This window comes from Hoplias malabaricus, chromosome 12 (assembly GCF_029633855.1).
Source record: "Hoplias malabaricus isolate fHopMal1 chromosome 12, fHopMal1.hap1, whole genome shotgun sequence".
Lineage (NCBI taxonomy): Eukaryota > Metazoa > Chordata > Actinopteri > Characiformes > Erythrinidae > Hoplias > Hoplias malabaricus.
Genome location: NC_089811.1, coordinates 13,302,386 through 13,322,709, shown reverse-complemented (window position 1 = coordinate 13,322,709; position 20,324 = coordinate 13,302,386). Strand labels below are relative to the sequence as shown.

General features: G+C 37.5%; 1 protein-coding gene across 1 annotated transcript in view; it reads left to right on the top strand.

The window, feature by feature from the left end:
- LOC136710670 (aryl hydrocarbon receptor-like) overlaps positions 1–20,116 on the top strand; it is a 35,746-nt gene extending 15,630 nt beyond the window's left edge. Inside the window, exons 3-11 of the mRNA XM_066686406.1 lie at positions 5,932–6,032; positions 10,472–10,561; positions 12,211–12,331; positions 12,427–12,566; positions 13,210–13,412; positions 13,808–13,917; positions 14,168–14,309; positions 16,604–18,374; positions 19,269–20,116. Of these exons, the coding sequence (XP_066542503.1) occupies positions 5,932–6,032; positions 10,472–10,561; positions 12,211–12,331; positions 12,427–12,566; positions 13,210–13,412; positions 13,808–13,917; positions 14,168–14,309; positions 16,604–18,374; positions 19,269–19,373 (2,783 nt within the window). The 3' untranslated portion in view covers positions 19,374–20,116. The remainder of the gene's footprint in view (positions 1–5,931; positions 6,033–10,471; positions 10,562–12,210; positions 12,332–12,426; positions 12,567–13,209; positions 13,413–13,807; positions 13,918–14,167; positions 14,310–16,603; positions 18,375–19,268) is intronic.
- The last annotated feature ends 208 nt before the right edge of the window (positions 20,117–20,324 follow it).

The following is a 20,324-nucleotide window of genomic DNA, read 5'->3' as shown; positions in this document are numbered from 1 at the left end:
TAGCAAAGCACTGTGAATGCCTTTCAGTAGTCTTTGCAAGTATATTTATTCAAGAGGGTGTAAAACCTTTATTCAGCTAAACCTGAGTATGACATTCATTCATTAGTTCATTATTTTGGAGTGGGTTCTTAAGAGGGGCAAGAGACCACACAATGCACAATGTAATGTGAGAGCAAAGGTGCACTGGATTTTGGTGATGAGAGTTGATCTTTTTTAAATGCTCCTCTTACAGACACATACACACACACACACACACACACACACACACACACACACACACACACACACACACACACACATAAATGTCTCATACAAGGGTCCCTGGGGCCTCTGTAAGCAATGCTGACAAGAATGCTTTCTTATCTGAACAGCTGCCGCAGGAAAACCCCAGGATGTGGCCTCTCCCTGGTCCGGTCGTCTACTCTAGTCACGCAACTATTTGGCGGCCGCACATTAGGACCTCCATTGTCTCATATACTGATCACACACACACACACACACACACAAACTGTAATTTTGTTTAAAAGCCGTTTCAGGTCTTTGGTAGATTTGCTTATGTTTGCAGTTGTTTCAATTTTTGTTCTTCATTCCTGTTCACACTTCATTCCTCTGTGATGATTTACATGAAATATTTCTTCACTCTTTCTTCGCTGCTAGATTTAACTGCATGTTGTTTTTATTGACTCATTTCTTGTGCAAGATGAAAAAAAAGAAAGAAACTTGTGAGAGTGCCCACACTGATTGCCAGATCTTAAAAACATGTTTTCTTTAACAGTCAGCTAGTTCCCTAAATCCATGGCGAGATTTTTTTCCCTTTCCTTGCCCTTTCATTCAGTCTTCTGCAAGTCTGAGCCTGCCTTTTCCTGTCTCAGACGATGCGCGGCTCCTTTGACATGAAACAAAAGCTTAGTTTACCACAAGATTTGCTGAGTGTAGTCTATAGAGGACCCAAACTGGGAAAGAGGCTTTTGTGGGCTGCTTTTGGAGCGAAGCTAAATGTAGACAGGCCTTTCTGACTAATTATGAAAGCAATACAATACAATGGCTCATTTTGCTGTATTAAATAAACAGTCAATCAAAGTCATTTTGCACATGCTTCGGTTAATCTAATTGAAGGCCCACAGTAACAACATTTACATGCACACCAACAGTTTGAAGTTCGCTGCCAGTCAGAATATGCTATGATCCTATAAACAGCATGGTTCAATTGTTACCCATCATAGTCAACTTAACCCTAGCCTGATTACAGCTTTTGACTTGGAGGTGTATTAGATTTATCGTGATAGATTTAGATGTGTAAAGACTTGGATTCCTCCATTGACTTGGAGCACAGTTAGTGGAGCACTGGAACCATTTTGTAGTTGTTTGTGTTTTTCCCATGTAGTACCACAAGGGAGAATACAGCTTTTGACACCAATACAAAACCAAATCACAAAAATTAAAGGGCTGAGGGATGTCCTTTTTACGGTGGCCAGCTGAGTCATATCACAACCACTTTTACAAAGCAAGCAAAAGCTGAGAACACAATGGCACTAAGGGCAAATGCAATGTAAATACAAAAGGCAGAACCGAACTACAAACGCCAGAACAATAGTACTTCTTGGAGTAGTTCTTGGTGCAAAGCCTTTTAGTGGTTGGGAGCATTTCTTAAATGCAGTATTTCAGTTAATATTGTTGTGTTCTCAAGTTTTGTAGTTCTATTTGGGTGTTTGTTACTCTGTTCTCAGGCTTGTAGGCTTTTTCTGGAATTATTAGTTCTGTTCTTGCGTTTGTAGTTCTGTCATTTGTAGTCCTGTTCTTGGTTTTGTAGACCTGTTTTGAGGTGTTTAGTTCAGTTTTCGATTTTGTAGACCTGTTTCTTGTGTTTGTAGTCCAGTTCTTGGTTTTGTAGACCTGTTCCTTGGGTCTGTAGTCCTGTTCTTGGTTTTGTAGACCTGTTTTTTGTGTTTGTAGTCCAGTTCTTGGTTTTGTAGACCTGTTTTTTGTGTTTGTAGTCCAGTTCTTGGTTTTGTAGACCTGTTTTTTGTGTTTGTAGTCCAGTTCTTGGTTTTGTAGACCTGTTCCTTGGGTCTGTAGTCCTGTTCTTGGTTTTGTAGACCTGTTTTTTGTGTTTGTAGTCCAGTTCTTGGTTTTGTAGACCTGTTTCTTGTGTTTGTAGTCCAGTTCTTGGTTTTGTAGATCTCTTTTGCTGTTTGTAGTCCTGTTCTTGGTTTTGTAGATCTCTTTTGCTGTTTGTAGTCCAGTTCTTGGATTTGTAGACCTGTTTCTTGTGTTTGTAGTCCAGTTCTTGGTTTTGTATAACTATAAGTTGTGTGTCATGCTTCGTCTTTGGAGTCAGGGTCTAAGTCAAAGTCTATAAATAAAATTATCTGAGGAGCTTGATCTGGACATTGATTAACTTCACATAACTCAGATTTTGGACAGATACTGTTCCTCTGGATAATCTCACACAGCTGGGTCATTGTTCAAATAGCTGACCTAGGCTCTTCCGCGAAATGCATTACTCTTCTTGTGGAGTGAGCTTTTGGAAAGAACTGAAACGTTTGTTAATTGGCCGCATTCCTGGTTTTGCCTGCAGCTTTTGATCAGCCAGAATGGTCAGCGTTTTTTCATGGATGACACATGGAATGTTTGTTTTTATAGTCTGCAGGTTTATGCTTAAATCCCTGTTCACCACCTTGTTTCTACATTGTTTTACATTTTACTTGCTCTACTTACCATAAAGGTGCACATTGTAGTTATAAAATCACAGTGTAGTCCATCTCTTGCTGTGCTCAGGACCTCTAGGACCACAACAGAGCAGTGTTATTTGGGTTGATGATTATACTAAGCACGTCAGTTTCTAATTTCCTGTTGGCCGTCCTCTATTCACTGGTCTATTCTCAGTCCAGCAGTACCACTGAAGTGTTAGAAACTCCAGCAGAATTGCTGTGTCTGACCCACTTGTATCAGCACAACCACAATTCAGTGTTACTGGAGTGCTTAGTGAGCCACCACCCAAATACTTGTTGTTTGGTGGTATTTGAGGGCCCTGACCACTGAAAGACAGGGTAAATGAGCTTAGCAAAGCATACAAAGCAACAGATGGACTACAATTTGTAATTGTAGCCCTACAAAGTGCACTTGTATGGTCAGTTGAGCTGATAAAATGCAAATAAATGTAAGCATGGGAATGTTCTCTTTTATGTGGTTGTAATATTCTAGCCTCACTCCAAGGGGAAAAAGTATCATGTAAAACCATGCATTTTGGAACTTCCATTACTAATGAACAGGCTTAATGAAATAATAAAAAAAATAGAGCCTGACATATTCTATTAAAGTTATATTTAAAAAGTAAATACATTATAGTGCTGGGGTCGTATAAAAACTCCTTTAACATGCTTTGGTCAAATACCACAAGGATCAAACAACACAAACACATTCTCCCTCTGTCTAAACATCCCTGTTCAGAACGGCCAGTTTCAAATCCAGTTCCTTTAAATGAGCATGAGACCCTGCCCTCTGACTTGAGCATACAGCAGTGAAGAGTGAGGACCAGAAGCCCTTTTAGTTCTCTTTCTTCTCTGTTGTCATTTTCTCCATGTTTAACCAGTACACTTGCTTCTCCTGGCTTGTTTCGTTTGTTTGGCCCATTTAAACTCAGTTTACGTTAGCATAACATGTTTAGAAACTTGCACTGTGTGTGTGGGTGAGAGGGAGAGTGAGTGAGAGAGAGAGAGAGAGAGAGAGAGAGAGAGAGAGAGAGAGAGAGAGAGAGAGAGAGAGAGAGAGAGAGAGGCAAAGAGACACAATTAGGGAAAAAGAAATTAAACAGACAGAAAGTCTGCCTGGACACACAACATTACCTTTTTGTTTGACTAGATTATGCCCAGGTATTATTTTCCATCCAGAAAATACACAGCACTGACATGATAGCCTCATGGTGTACCCTTAAACAGAAATGTTAATGTTAAATAATAATAATAATAATATTAAAGTCAAAAGAGCTCTTGTATCTAAAGATGTATCGGTGGTTGGGTATCGGAATTGGATCAGCCCATCACTAGTGGGAAAACACGAGTGCCTGCCATCTGTGTAAAAAGCAGCATAAAATTTGAGTTTTTAGCATTATATAGGTGGGTAGAGTAGCCAAAATTGTACTCAAGTAAGAGTATTGTTACTTTAGAATAAGATGACTCAAGTAAAAGTAAAAAGTAGTCACCTAGTTAATTATTTGAGTAAGAGTAAAAAGTACTGTAAGAGTAAAAAGTGTGGAAAAAAAAAACTACTCAAGTACTGAGTAAATACAGAGTAATCTCTGTTTAATAATCAGGATGTCAAATAATACACTTTAATGCACAAACAATATAATAGAATATAACAGCAATGAGCAAACTCAGAGCTGGAGAATAAAACAAATCATAAAAAATATATATTTTTTTACAAAGTAACATAAATTAAGTTCAGCCACAATAACTTAATAACAAAACAATGGGCTTAATAGGTAGAGGTTACAAAGAATAAGAACAAGAAGAAAAAGGCAGTCAGCACATAATGCCATTGTTTCAACCATTGTACTGTGCTTCTGTGCTCTTTTCCACCTGTATTGACCGTAGGCATTGTGTGTGGTCATGTGATGGCTTGGCTCTGTTTGATTGGTGAAATGAAGTCAAACATTACTAGTGGCTACATTTGACTGTTGAGACAGTCATGTGACAGAGCCACTTTTGGAAGTATTGACAAAAAACAAAACGAAGAGATTGTGCATTGGACGGATCAATAAAAATAAGTAGCGAGCAGAATATAGCTTAATGTAACAGAGTAAAAGTATTGCTTCTTCATCACAAATATACTCAAGTAAAAGTAAATGTAAGTACAATTTATCCAAAAAGTTACTGAAGTAAATGTAACAGAGTGAATGTCCTGCATTACTACCTACCTCTGTACAGATCACAACCCTCTGGGTTGTAATGAGTTCATAGTGTATAGATTGGTAAGAGCTCTGTTTCTCATAAATAATATGCTAATACAGTGTGGGCCATTTATATGGATACGTATTAATAAAAAGGGAATGGTTGGTGATATTAACTTCCTGTTTTTGGCACATTAGTATATGGGAGGGGTAAACTTTTCAAGATGGGTGGGGGCCATGGTGGCCATTTTGGACCCAACTTTTGTTTTTTTAATGGGAAGAGGGTCATGTGATGCATCAAACTTATTGGGATTTTCACAAGAAAAACATTGATGTGCTTGGTTTTAACGTAACTTTATTCTTTCATGAGTTATTTACAAGTTTATGACCACTTATAAAATGTGTTCAAAGTGCTGCTCATTGTGTTGGATTGTCAATGCAACCCTCTTCTACCACTCTTCACACACTGATAGCAACACCGCAGGAGAAATGCTAGCACAGGCTTCCAGTATCTGTAGTTTCCAGTATCTGTAGTTTTCATCTGTAGTTTAAAACCAAGCACACCATTGTTTCTTGTGAAATTCCCAATAAGTTTAATGTGTCCCATTGAAAAAACTAAAGTTGGATCCAAAATGGCCGACTTCAAAATGGCCACCATGGTCACCACCCATCTTGAAACCCCCCTCATATACAAATGTGCCACAAACAGGAAATATCACCAACCATTCCCATTTTATTAATGTGTATCCATATAAATGGTCCACCCTGTACATTCAAAAAGGGGGTAAATTACCCCTCCCCCCATTATGTCCCTTTTAATATTTGTTTCTTGCTAGTTGTTTTTAATAAAGTGGCTCCAAAACCATCTCCCTGGAAGGAAGTACAAACACAATTAATCATGAAAGTTATTGTTTTGCTTCAAGAATGAGCAAACCACCATGCTTTAATGGGAGCTGCAGTCTGTGAAATATACAAGGGTGCTGTGGATATTACTGTCACATTTACATGCTGATATTTGCTTCTTTTTTCTCTTTCTACAGCCACCATGAAGAAAAAGAGTTTAGAGTTTCCCACAGGAAATGGCCTAGATATGAATGAACTGGACACCATGGGCCTCTCAGAGGGCGAGCTCCTTCTTCAGGTCAGAATTGCCAGTTTTGCTACTGAAAATGGGTCTAGAAATGAATTGAACAACTTTCATATTACATATTAAGTTTTTCCATTCTACAATGGAATGTTGTTGCAAACAGTGTAATTCATTCATTTTTTTGTAACATCACAGGGGCAAAATACAGTTATAGTTAAAATGATTAATTATTAGTAACATACTTCATATATATTTCTTTCTATAAGCAATTTACTTTAACATTTTAATAATAGTTATTTACATACCTCTAGACAGCATAATGATAAGGTTACTCTGCATTTTATTTATTTATTTATTGTAAATGCACCTCACTCCTGCAAGATACTGATAATGACTGTTTAGAACAATGGCAGTGATTCCCTGCACTGCCTTTATATCAAATTTTTATATCAAATTGTGTCTAAATATATTGCAACTTCAGCGTCATGTTTACTAGTAGGAAACACATTTTTTATAAGGCCCAAGTTCCCAAGGTGGGGGCATGTCAATAACAGTACGTCAGAGTGGCTGCCAACATGGACTTTATACCCTCGCTGTCCAATTAAAAACAGGTATAAAGTTTGTGCACAACTTGTACTTACATTGATGGGGAATAGCAACAATACTAATTAGAAGAAACACGTGGAAATATGGTATGAACTTTATTAAATAAGTGATTCAGTAATAATAATGGGATAAAACACAATGTGTGTTTTATTCGCTTATTCTGTTTCTGATTATGCAAAAACAAAAAAGTAAGAATAGTATTTTGTGTCCATGTTCCCCTGAACAAAAGTGCTTGAAAGCATAACATGTCATAATTACCAGCTCAGAAGTCATAAGTAGGAATTACAGAGGAGGAATTGAAGGCAGCAATAGCTCTGAATGTGAGCCTGACAATCAGGTTCCAAGCTAAATCTATCTAAGTTGAAGTTATTTCAATACATTTTAAGCACAAATATAATCACACTGATTGATAATATTATAGATTATTTAACAGATTGTGCTGAATAATTAATTTATGTAACCCACTGTAAACCTCAGCGTTACTGACAGCCATTGTCCTGTGTTGCATAATCCATTTACTAGACAGAGTTTATGTAGGTGGATCAAGGTGAGTTGAGTCATTTCTTAAAACAAGGAAGTTATGACAACAGAGACAGTTTGTTCTAGCCACATTTGTGAAAACGTGGTCACGCTCAGCAACAGCAAACAAAGCAGTTTAATCTCTGCTGCTCCCACTGTACCATCTCCTCTACTCAGGTGTCAAATATTTCTGATTGAAAACTACCTCCGGCTCACAGGGTTGTATAATATACTGAGTACATTAGGAAGCATGGGAGTGTTTATGTTAGCTTACAGCATATTGACATCTATGTCAGGAAAGCTGATAAATGATTTTATGGCACCCGTTAGAAAGGATTCACTGTAGGAGGTGTATGGATATATTACTTAGAGATAAATGAGGAAATAGGGCAATCACAATCTGGGAGGTATTGGATGAAAAAAAAAAAAAAAAAAAAAATCCACATCATTTCCGCTCGCACATGCGGTGATGCACGTACAGTCACGCTCCAGTGCTGAAGACTGAAAATGTCATCGGTGTGGAAGTTTTTCTGGTTTCAACAGACGACTAGGGAATTCCAGTAGTTTATTACTTTTAGCCTGACACCTACTCAGTGAACTAGGGCTGCACCAGTACAGAAATGATTTGCCCATAATGATCCTAACATGACCTTCTTACTTTAACCCAGACCCCAGACTGGAATCTAATTCAAATGTATATAGAATTTTCTTGGTGTGGTTTTTAAGAATAAAATAAAAACAGAAACAAGCTATGCATAGTTTGACTGAACACAATTTGCTAGTGATATAAATTTTATGTGATGGGATTGAAACACAGTTATTAAGTGTGGAAAAGCATTTTGTATATTAAGTACGGTATGCACAGCTGAAGATGAGCCGAGTAGGAACATTTATTTGTTCAAATAAAAATTAAAGCTGGGATTAGGAACACCTAAATTAGTTTATACACTGAACAATCATATTATCAGCTCCACTGACCATACCGGAGCAGTTTGTAATTCTACAATTACAGACTGTAGTCTCTGCATATTTTCTTATCCCCATTTCACCCTGCTCTTCAATGGTCAGGACCACCACAGGGCAGGTATGATTTGGCTGGTGGATCATTCACAGCACTGCAGTGATACTGACGTGGTGGTGATATGTTAGTGTGTGGATTGAGAATAGTCCAGCAACCAAAAATATCCAGTCAACAGTGTCCTGTGTCCAGTAATGTGGACGACCAACATAAATTGTGCAGCAACAGGTGAGCTTAAGTCTCTGACTTTACATCTACAAGGTGGACCGATGAGATTGGTGTGTCTAATAGAGTAGGCGGTGAGTGGATGCTGTGTTTAAAAACTCAAGCAGCACTGCTGTGTCTGATCCACTTTTTACAGCACAACACAAACTGTGGTGTCCTTTGGGGTCCTGACCATTGAAGAGTAACACTGAAATACAAACTGCAGAGTCAAAACTATGTGCAGAGTCACCAATTTTCTCTGCTAACATTCAATAATAATAATAATACCAATCAATAACAATAGCCAATAATTATTTTTTTAATAAACAAAGCAAAAAAAAAAAACATACACGTTACTCCATTTTAGTGTAAAAGTGAGACCAGTTTAAAAGGAATGTAAGGCAATGTTCAGTTAATAAGTGGCTTTTGCATGATATATTTATTATTTGTTTTTCCTTGTGGAGAAAGTAGTTTGTCTTGACACTACACTACCTTGAGCTTTGCACAGCGTTCGGATTTGCTGTTTTGCCACTTGGTTTTGCTTACTTAATGCTGTGCTCAAAGTTTAACCAAATTGGACTTGGTCTTGTTTTATAGCTAACACTTCCAAGGCCAAGCCAATGAGGTAAACTGTTTTGTAGGACCTGGTAGAAGTGACTCACTCTGTATAAACATGGAGGAGAAAGATTTCTCAATTAGTTTTTATCCAGCCTAAAGTATCCCTGGAATCTATCCGTAGGTCTTTAACAACCTCGAACTTGCCAGAGCTTATTTAGTTTAAGCTCAGTAAGATCTATCTGGTTTCAGAGAGGGTATATAATGTTACCAAATCATTTTGATGGTTATAAATTTTTAAAAAAATCTACAGTGAACACACACAATAAAGTTTCACTGCTTAGTAAGTAGTATATAGAAGCGACAATATGTTCCCAAGTTTAAGCCAAATGCAAAAAGTAAATGTCCATATGACAGCTAAATAAATAAATGCTACATACCTAATAATAATTAAATATAGGTGAGAAGTCTTTGTAGGTCTCCATTTTGCTGTACCTTAACTGAACATTATTTGCAAACCCAAGCTGAAAAAAGTGAAAGCATCAAGTCCATGTGCTTGGCCTATTCACGCTCAACTTCCTGTGTTGTTGTCTTTTCTGAAGAATGGGATGGACCCAGTGTGTACGGTGTACTTAAAGAATCCATATCTTTCTCTTCCAGTGTCTTCCCATGATTTCTGAGTGTTCAGGGAAAAAAAGTAAATAAATAAATAAATAAAAACACAGCAGACTTTGTGTGAAGCTTCAGCTAAATTAAAAAGTAGTTGATTTTCGCTGGGGCGGCACAGTGGCGCAGCACGTAGTGTCGCAGTCACACAGCTCCAGGGGCCTGGAGGTTGTGGGTTCGTTACCCGGTGCTCCGGTTTCCTCCCACAGTCCAAAAACACACGTTGGTAGGTGGATTGGCGACTCAAAAGTGTCCGTAGGTGTGAGTGAATGTGTGTATGTGTGTGTTGCCCTGTGAAGGACTGGCGCCCCTGCAGGGTGTATTCCCGTCTTGCGCCCAATGATTCCAGGTAGGCTCTGGACCTACCGCGACCCTGAATTGGATAAGCGGTTACAGATAATGAATGAATGATTTTTGCTGTTTATAGGCAAATCTATTGAACGCAAACCTGTAAATCTGTTCTGATTCTGATCAACTGCCATGTACAACGTTTCATTTTGACAAAAACTGATTCTGATATAAATAAGTTAAATAAGTGCAGTAAATATTTTGAGCTTATTTTCATGTCAGTTAATATACCACAGCTCAATACCTCATGTTAGAGCTGGACGATATGACCAAAATTTATATTACCGTATATTTCTTAATTTCGGTCAATACGATATAATTCCGATATCAATATGAACAATAAAAAAGCCACAGAAAAACTGCCAAGAACTGAAAGCAACATGACATCATCTTGGCTTTGTCAATATTTATATTTTTTAAACTAACTTTTATAATTGAGTGCAATGAACTGATATGCTGTAATGTGTAGTGTGTATATTGAAATACTGAAAATGCGTTATATTTTATATTGCAACATATATTGATACTGAGTTATTGTCCAGCACTACCTCAGGCACTGCATTATTTGTCTCGACAGGCTCTCAATGGTTTTGTGTTGGTGGTAACTGCAGAAGGATATGTCTTCTATGCATCTCCCACCATTCAGGATTACCTTGGTTTCCATCAGGTGAGTAACCAAAATTGTAATCATGTACTCTAGGCTTCCAGTTTATTACTTACAACCCTTAGATTTTACATGGCAGGTGTTTCTGTTTAATTGGACATTGATGGACTGATATGTGACCAAATGGGGAATAATTTAATATATATTATCAACTAAAGCTAGGCATACACCATATATATACAATTTGTCCCTTGGTGACGTATTCTATGCTTTTCCATATAAGCATCCATATGCCTGGATAGAATTTGATATGCACCTGAACTGCTGTAAAAGTCTTTGCACATCGAGTCTTTAATGAAATATACCAATGATTTTATCACCTGAAGATCACTTTATTATTTTTTTTTTTATAAACAGGACAGTGCTGTTTTTTAATATTATACTTTAAAGATGTAGAATGTTCTATGAAACTAAAAGTGGAAGCCCTAATAATGTAAAGCATATTTTCAGTCACTCCTCATTTTACTGTATGGAAAAAATATGAATTATATTTACCTAATAGATACAGAGACATACATTACTCATTGATGTACATGGCAAATAGCTGGAATATCAACACATTTTTGTAGCTACTGATTCAAATTCAGTTTCCTGTTCTGGAGCTTCATGGAATTTTATCACAGACAGACCGACAGAAAAAACCCTTTGAGCTAGTTGAATTTGCAATTCAAATGGCACTGAAGTCAAATAATGTCATTTGCAAAAATGATCATCGCCATAATCGATAACATACAACATACTTTGGTGATTTTATGACATGCCAACTTCGTTCTTTTATTCCTTTTTGCACCTTGTTCATTCTTGTTCAGTAGAATCTGTGAAAATAAAACAGAAACTGTTGTGTTTCTGTATGTGTTTACTTGATATAAGGAAGCTACAAGTATGAGAAATGAATATGATTTGTGACTCTTCATAAATTTGTAAATAGCCTTGTAACACTTGAAATGCATTCTTAGCAGCAGCCTAAGTGCTAACATGTCTTTTTTCATTAGAAATGATGTTCACACTATAAAATATTCCAAAACATAAGGTCATTTTTGTGATTGTTTGCTTTAAGTTGCATTACAAAGACCCTCTATTTGCCAGTATTTGCTCAGTGAGTTACCCAACCTTTTGGCACAGATCCCTCCCTTTCGACACTGAAAGAGAAATAGCTAAGTAAACAGCAAACCTTGAACTGGTTTTCCTTTTTTTTTTTTTTTTTTTAATGATTGTCTCGAAGTCAGGCAGACGTGTATGTTTCTGTAAGGTGACATTGAAGAACATGTTGCAATGACTGTACCACACTAATATCTCCATCTGCCTCTGAACTAGAATAACCAGTCCACTTAAAGACATAGTATAAATGTATTGAATTGTATTGTTTTCATCACACTTACATAAGAGCACTCAAACCTAAATGCTTCAGGGCCTCAGAGAAATGTTCTTATGCATTTCTGAATTTAATATTTAATGAATATTTTGATGCACGTATGTATGACATGTATAACACTGAACATGTAGGAAGCTTTATAGACCATTTAGTTAGATAAAAAACAATAACAATGTATGTAAAAGCACTTGAATGTTGTGGACTTTGTGGATCTCCTAGTTTTGTCAGTGTTACCTTTCCATAATATGGTCTGAATTTTCATCTCTTCTCATGTCTGTAGTCTGATATGGTCCACCAGAGTGTATTTGAATTCATCCATGTTGAGGACAGAGCCATTTTCCGCAGGCAGCTCCATTTCGCTCTCAACCTGAATTTAGTCGATATGGACACGGAAGGTGAAGGTTAGTGATACATTGTGGCAGATGTTTTAATGGTGTGCTGTATTGGCGGAATATTCATCATTTCAATGTACAATTGTTCTTCTTTTACTCACAAGGTATGCAAAGCAGCAGTGACATCACCAGAAATATTGTGACCTACGACCCACAGCACATCCCACCAGAGAATTCCTCATTTCTCGAGAGGGCCTTCGTGTGCCGCTTTCGATGTCTCCTGGACAACTCATCTGGATTTCTGGTAAATTCTTACGAGCTAAGCAGAAAAACTGTTGTAAACATTGTGGGCAGTATGACATGCTACAGGTATCATGATAATCTTAAATTTATGGCACCTGATTATCCATCATCTTTTCTGAAGTAGAAGGTGTTAATTGGGAATTTGTCTTAGCAATGTTTCCTGCATTAATTGTCTCTGATTTGTTGGAAAGCATTTACAATAGATGCTGGAACAAGAGTAGTAGTGTGGTCAGGTACTGATGTTGGATGATTAAATCTGGATCATTATAGCCATTTTAGCCATTTCAGAGATCAGGGCCAATTTATCACAGTTTTTTCCCTGCTCATCGGGAGTGTCCACAAACTTTTGGCATGTAGTGTATGTACAAAAAGCTTATTATGTGAGTACATCTGGAGTACTGGCTAACTGCATACATTCTATAAAAGTGGATGTATAACCAGCAACCAATGTTGAGTACCTGCATAAACCGAAGATGCTGATTAGATCACACCCCATTCTATGTTAAGATCTCCTCTTTCTTCTTGATTTATTTTAACACTGGATTTTTTAAAAAAAGATTCACATAACTGTGATATTAAATATTTTGCTGACGTCTTGGCTTTGGATATTCTGTACATTTCATTATTTCCAATTTCCTTTCCAGAAACTGAACTTTCAGGGAAGGCTGAAGTTTGTCCATGGACAGAATATGAAGGCCGAGGATGGCACACTTGTCCAGCCACAGCTTGCTCTTTTTGCCATTGCCACTCCAGTCCAGCCACCAGCGATCGTAGAGATCCGCACAAAGACAATCCTTTTTCAGACCAAGCATAAGTTGGACTTTACTCCTTTAGGCATTGACTCCAGGTAATGTTTTGTATTCTGTATTAGACATTTTCAAAATACAGTTACTGAGTTCAGTATTTTGAAAAACATCTGTATGCCCATTTGGTTTTAATTAATTAATTTATTTATTTATTTATTTCAGAAGTTAACAGTTCCCTTTTAGTGTCAGTGTCAAAATTGTATTATAATTGTGTCAATATACATGGCAGAACAAATGGTTCCATTATGAAAAGTTATTATTTTGGAGATAACAAACAGCAATATTTGTATTTATTGTTTTATTATTATTATTATTATAATTATTATTATTATTATTATTATTATTATTATTATTATTATTATTACTTTGTCATACCATTCCTAAGCTGTGTTAATTCAGCATTGAATACTGATTCAGTGTTTTTCTATTTTTTCAGGGGCAAAGTTGTATTGGGTTACTCGGAAGTAGAGCTGTGCATGAAAGGGACTGGTTATCAGTTTATTCATGCGGCTGATATGATGTACTGCGCAGACAATCATATCCGAAGTATGTGTATATTCATACCAGTGTGGGTTTTCAGAGTGTTCTTTTTGTGTATTGTAGCTTGTTTATAATAGAGTCACCTGTGCTGTGTGTTCCCTGTATGTAGGCCTGCCACAGAAAATAATAAACAATATCATTATAATTTTAATACATTTTCAATCCACTGATATACAACAAATATAAGTATTGAATCCAAAATATTCCTTAATGTACCTTAGTACATTTGTTAAAAACAAATTGTTTTCTTTTCAAGTGATAAAGACCGGAGAGAGTGGAATGACAGTTTTCCGACTGCTAACCAAGGATGGAGAATGGTTATGGGTCCAGGCCAATGCCAGGCTTGTGTACAAAGGTGGACGTCCTGAGTTTATAATCGCTCGTCAGCGTGCCTTGGTGTAAGTCAAATTATTTACACTCTGTGGAGTTGAGATTGATGGATTACACTTAAATGCTTGGTTTAATGTCTCAATAAAGCAGCAACAATAGGTTGGCAAGTAGCATGATGACAGTGTCCAGAGGTTTGCTGTTTTAAGGTGTACCTATTATGGACAGAGGCTTTCAATTGTGAAGTAGGGTTGGGCGGTATGATGATAATACCGTATACCGCGTTATTTAAACATGTGGACGGTATCTCAAAATGAGGGCGGTATTTATGACGTGTGTGGTGTGTTAAATTTCTGTTCTGTGTCTTTTAAAAGTCGGTTAAAATGTTCATGTGCATTTAAGAGAGCCACGGGGAGGGGGCGCTGTGGGAGCTCAATGACTGCTGATGTCTCTGTATGAAAACGGGTGGAGAAAAACACAAGCCCAGTAGCCCACCGCAGTTGGCTGAGTTTGGGTTAAAAGGTAGAGGAAGAAAGCTGTAAACAGACAAAATTCTCCGAAAATCCTTCAATCGACTTTGTGTTCACCGGCTTTATATGTGTGTTTTAAGCCTTAGTTTGCTGAAAAATCTGCTGTGATGTGCTAAACCACAAGTGCCTGTTAGCGTAAAGTGTACACCGTCTTATTTCGCTTGTTTTTTTTTTTTAACTTTTCTGTCCCTTCCGCACCAATGCTGAAATTTGTTCTCTCAGAAACTGGTTTCTATCGTTAACACGTGTGTTGATGTGTACTGTCGGGATGTGTTTAGCTAAATTCACTCGACTTTGTGCTCACAGATATAAGGCTCAGCGCAGCCTGACAGAGCACCCCCTCCCCATTAGGAATATGTCGGTCGCGAACGAACCGATTCAAAGAGCCGGCTCTTGTAAGTGAATGATGAGAGCCGGTTCCCGTCTAAGACCGAGCCATTTTTTTTCTAAGGCTTGTCATTCAACCAATCAGAGAACAACAAGCAAGCTCCAACCCTCCAAACTGAGACACTTGGTTTTCTTGAATGCCAATCTGCCTTCCAAAAATAGTTGAAGAAAATGTTAAATCAGTTAAATGTTTGTTGACAGTTGTGGTTGTTTTAATCACTACTGTGAATGCTGCCGTTTTGCACTTTGTATTTGTTTATTTTATTACCTAGAAATGGATGATTATTTAATTTAATAAGCTATTTTCTAATACCTACCTTTTGGGTTCCATTGGCTATACTTCATTGTTTACAAGTGATTTTTTATTAAGGTGTTTAAATAAAAATCCAGTTATTTATACAATTGAATGTGTGAGTGCAATCAGTGAGTTATTACAAGACAGCCATAAAAACAATTGGCCATTGCAACACTATTTATTATTTTTAATATTGAACAATAATATTTTGTCCATATAGTTTTGTAAAATGCAGGTAATATTGTTCTGTACCAGTGGAAATAAGTGGTAAAACAAGGAGCCGAAAGAGCCGGCTCTTTATGAAGAGCCGAGCCAAAAGAGCTGGCTACCCAAAAAGAGCCGAAATTCCCATCACTACTCCCCATGGTAGTACCGTATACCGTGATAATATTTTGAGACGATATGAAAAATGTGGATACCGCACATCCCTATTGTGAACCCACACAAATGAACATAGATGCTCTGTAACAGCTGAGCTTAAGCAACACTAAGCGATTATTTTTACTTTACAATCAAAGCTTCAAAACCATGGCTGCATCCCAATTGAGCTCGGTAAGCCAATACACAAAATATTAACATACTACACTGTTTCGTATGAACAGGACATGATGAACTATGACAAAGCACATCATAACAAGTGGCAGCTCTGCCATTTTTTCAAAGATTAAATCTCAAATATCATTTTCCACACGTCATAGCGCACAGATTATTTCCTAAAATTAGTATGTCAGATAATAAAACCATTTATATTCCGTATTAACTTCAAGTTTCTCTGTCCAACATTTAATGCACTGTCTGAGTGTAGTAGTATTAGTTTTATAATGTGTGTGTTCACTGCCACAGATTGGTTAAATGCAGAAGAGACATATCGCTGTACATTGTACAATGACAAATAATTGCACATTATTATTATCTGTGTAGTGTACTATGTAGGGCACTATTTAGAATTAGCATTAGATGCACAACTGGAACACAGCTATTCTGTAATATTCAAAGCTGTAATGGGGAGATTAAGGCATCTGTATTTGCTACTCCAGGCTCAGCACTGTGGAAACTGTGTTGTGTATCTTTTAGAGGAGTGTAGGAAAGACAAGGCTGTTTCAAATTCTCCTGTTGATTTCTCTTAAACTCAGAAATTATTTTCTGATTTCAGTAATGCTGAAGGAGAGGAGCACCTGCGCCAGAGGAGATTACAACTTCCTTTTAGCCTTACCACAGGAGTGGCAATTCTTTACGATACCTTTCCCAGTCTTGATATAATGAACCCTGAAAATACCATCAAAGAGCCCTCCATTCAGAATGGGATTAACCAGAATGCTTTGGATCCAAGCTCAATCCTTGCTTCCATGCAGATACAGGACAAGACTATTTATCAGCGACCCCCAGAGGCAGAGTTAAATGTAGATGATGCGTTCAAAGACAGCTGGGCTCTCTTCAATGTGCCCAGTAATACAGTGCAAGAAGAAGCTGTGAAGGAGGAGGAGGACGCTGTTGTGTCCATGATTGATGCTTTGGAACAGTTGGCTCAAGATGGAGACATCTGCAGTGCCCTGCAACAAATCGAAGTGGACAGCACAGGGCTGAAGGAGTGGGAAAACGCTCTTTTGAGGATGGCCAGTGAAAGCAGTAGCAATGAGAAAGCTCTAAGTCTTGATGAAATTCTCTCCAATGATATATTCTCCTATGTGGAAGATGCTTTATACAAGGAGATGAATAAGGATTCTTTCCCCAAGCTGAAGACCCCAACAGCAGCCAAAACCAACCAATTTGGAGGGCAATCGGGGCACTCTGGCCAGTATCCAGCACCTATGGTGAATTCTGGATTCACCACAGGTCACAGCTTTGGAAGCAGAGGAATAGTGAAACCAGATTTAAATAAACTGGACTTTGCAATGGCTAAGCAAGAAACAGACTCAGTGTTAAATGCCCATGGGAGTGCGCTGGGAAACACTAAAATGGGACATGGAATTGCAGGGTATCAGGAGGGTACGTCCTTGAAGAATATCCTAAACCATTTATCACAGACGGATCTCTTTACATTTGGCAGCAAAGAATTATACACCCCCGCCCAGAAGTATTTGGGTCAACAAACAACAAGCAACACTTTCAGCATTATTCCTACCAGTGGTTGGGAGCCACAGCAAACTGTCCAAAATGGCAGAAAAGAAAATATACAAACCTCTACAGTGCCCTCCTGCCAGTTTGTGCCCCATCCTATAAATCAGACCCCACAGATGCATCATTTGCAAAATGGCTTCCATCAGTCAAGCCAGCCAACAATGCACAATGGCAATAAAATGGTTTTGGGTGCAGAGAATCATAGTCCCTTCTTGTCAACGTACAAGAATTGCGTATCCTCTTCCGTAAGATCCTCTTGCACACATCTCCCAAATTTCCCCCAGCAGAGCCAAATGCAGCCTTCACAGCAATTGCAGCAGTCATTACCAGAACAGCCTTGTCCAGGCCTTGTACCTGAGAGTTATCAGAACGTGGAAGCTGCTGCATTTCCTCTCACACATCTCTTGCCACAGTGCTCTCCAAGCTCCAGTAACGAATGCAGTAACTCCCCCGATAATGTGTACCTGTCACCCGTGGATAGACTGGCCACTAACCACTGCTCACCGCGCAGCAGTTGCATGTTCGAGAGCCACTCGCCACTCACAAACGCAGATCAGCTGCACCCTCAGGCCCAAGCAGTTACCATCACATCATGCTGCAAGAACGCAACACTTAACAACCAGAGTCCTCCACAGGCGTCCTGTTATTTTCAGTGGATGCCAAATGAGCCTGTGGTGGGTACATCCTCAATTCCTCAAGAAGATGCCTGCATCAGTCCTCCGTCTTGTCATATGGTTGCTGATATTACTCCCAGTAATGGTCAAAGCATATTTCAGCAATACCATGGCTGCAATGGACAGACACAGGTAAAGACTTAGCCCCAAGGGATTTTGACCTATTCCCTAATTTGAGGAAAGATCTCAGTGGAAAATTATTTTTTGATGATAGCTGTAGATGATCACTATTTGAGTAAAGACAACTGTTATTTATTTATTTATTTATTTTCTTCAGAAATGTGAAAATATGTAGAAGTACAGGGTGATAATAAATTACATGTGTTTTACTTCATACCTATAGAGAGAATTTATTGAACATCACTTACTAGGTTGTATTTCTACCTTAAATTCCAGCTTTAACTAATTGTGAATTGCCACTGACCTGTAATAGGGTGAACAGAGCCTATATTAAAACTACACTGGGCTCAGCATTGCAGAAAGACATTTTTTGAGGAGAGTAGAAAACCATGCCCTCGTCCCTCCCCTTTATTTCAGGGCAATGGAAGTAAATCATATTCTGCAAATGTAAAGGTGGCCCAGGAGCAAAAATACCACATCTAACCTAGTGTTCATTTAAGGTGGCAAAATGACAGTTTTCATAATCATTACATTAAATGTGGTTTACTCTCATGTGCTAGCTTTATTGCATATTTCAATATCTATCTTTGTGACACAATTATTTACTTTTATATGGTATATCGTAAATGTCCAGTTAAAAACACGTATCTCCCAAAATAATAAGAGAAGTAAAAAAAAAATGCGTGTAAAAATGTAAAAATATTTTATTCCAAGTAATTTTGGAGCATTTCTGTTGATTCATTCATCATAAAATTTTCGAAGAACAGCTGCTGTGTTTCAGTGTTGTGGTAAGCTAAAAATAGACAAAGCCCAAGATACATGTTTTTAATTGGACAACCACTAAATATCTGTGTTTTTGCTTTATAGTAAGACCTCTATACTAAACCTCATTCTGATTTTTCACAGGTCGTAAACCCTCCTGTTGATCACGGATCTCCTTTTTCCATTCCTCCACTCACCAATGGATTATATCGTTCTGAGAACAGCAAGACAAACTGCTGCAACCTCTGAGATTCCTCACCATTCATGTGACAATCAGTGGACATCAGGGTTTTGACTAAGAATTAACTTTTGTTAACTTTCATATAGTACATCAGAGAGAACTGTCCTCTGTGATATTCAAAAGTACTACGTTGGTATTGTGTAGTAAAATGTGGAAGTAAAAGCAAGAGTGTTATTTAAAAAAAAAGGATTTAATATGGGTATCGATTAGGCTAATCTAGTTTTGCATAGTCCCTACTTCAAATACATTTGGCCCAAATTGGTGCCCTTGTTATGAAATTATTATAAGTTAAAAGAAGCCACTGATAATTATTTGACATTATTTTGTAAATTCAATTGTAAAGTGTTCCATAATGGGAAGTGTTTGCTTTTCTAATATTTTGTAACTGCGTTGTTTTCTTTCCTGTTCTGATTAATGTGTACATCATTTTTGCAGTGACCCATTTAAATGTATTAATGTGATATTGATTGCACCATTGCAGAATGGTTTATGAAGCCAGTGTCTGGGGCATGCTTTAACACTATCGAAAAATATATCTACTTTGATATTTTCTCATGAAAACTTGTATAACACGTGTTTACGTGGCTTTATATGATTTTATTTTCTTATATAAAATACTTATCCAAGTCTATGAAACATTGCTATTGTTTGGCATGTTGAAGCTGTTTACCTTACTACAGCTCTAATTTTTATATTTTATTTACTATAAAATAATTATTTTTCTGACAAAATATTGACACTGCCATATGAAATGGATTTCCATAAAAAATTTTGGAAATAAAGTCTTATATAAAAAAGAAACAGTGCTTCATTAATCTCCATTTTAGTCACTTCAAATTATTTTAATTATTTCTATACCACCTCAGTTGTGAACTTCTGAATATGTCCCATTCGTAATACTTATATAATGTCATAGACCTGAATGTCTATGTAATGTAACCTGAATGTAATGTGTGAAA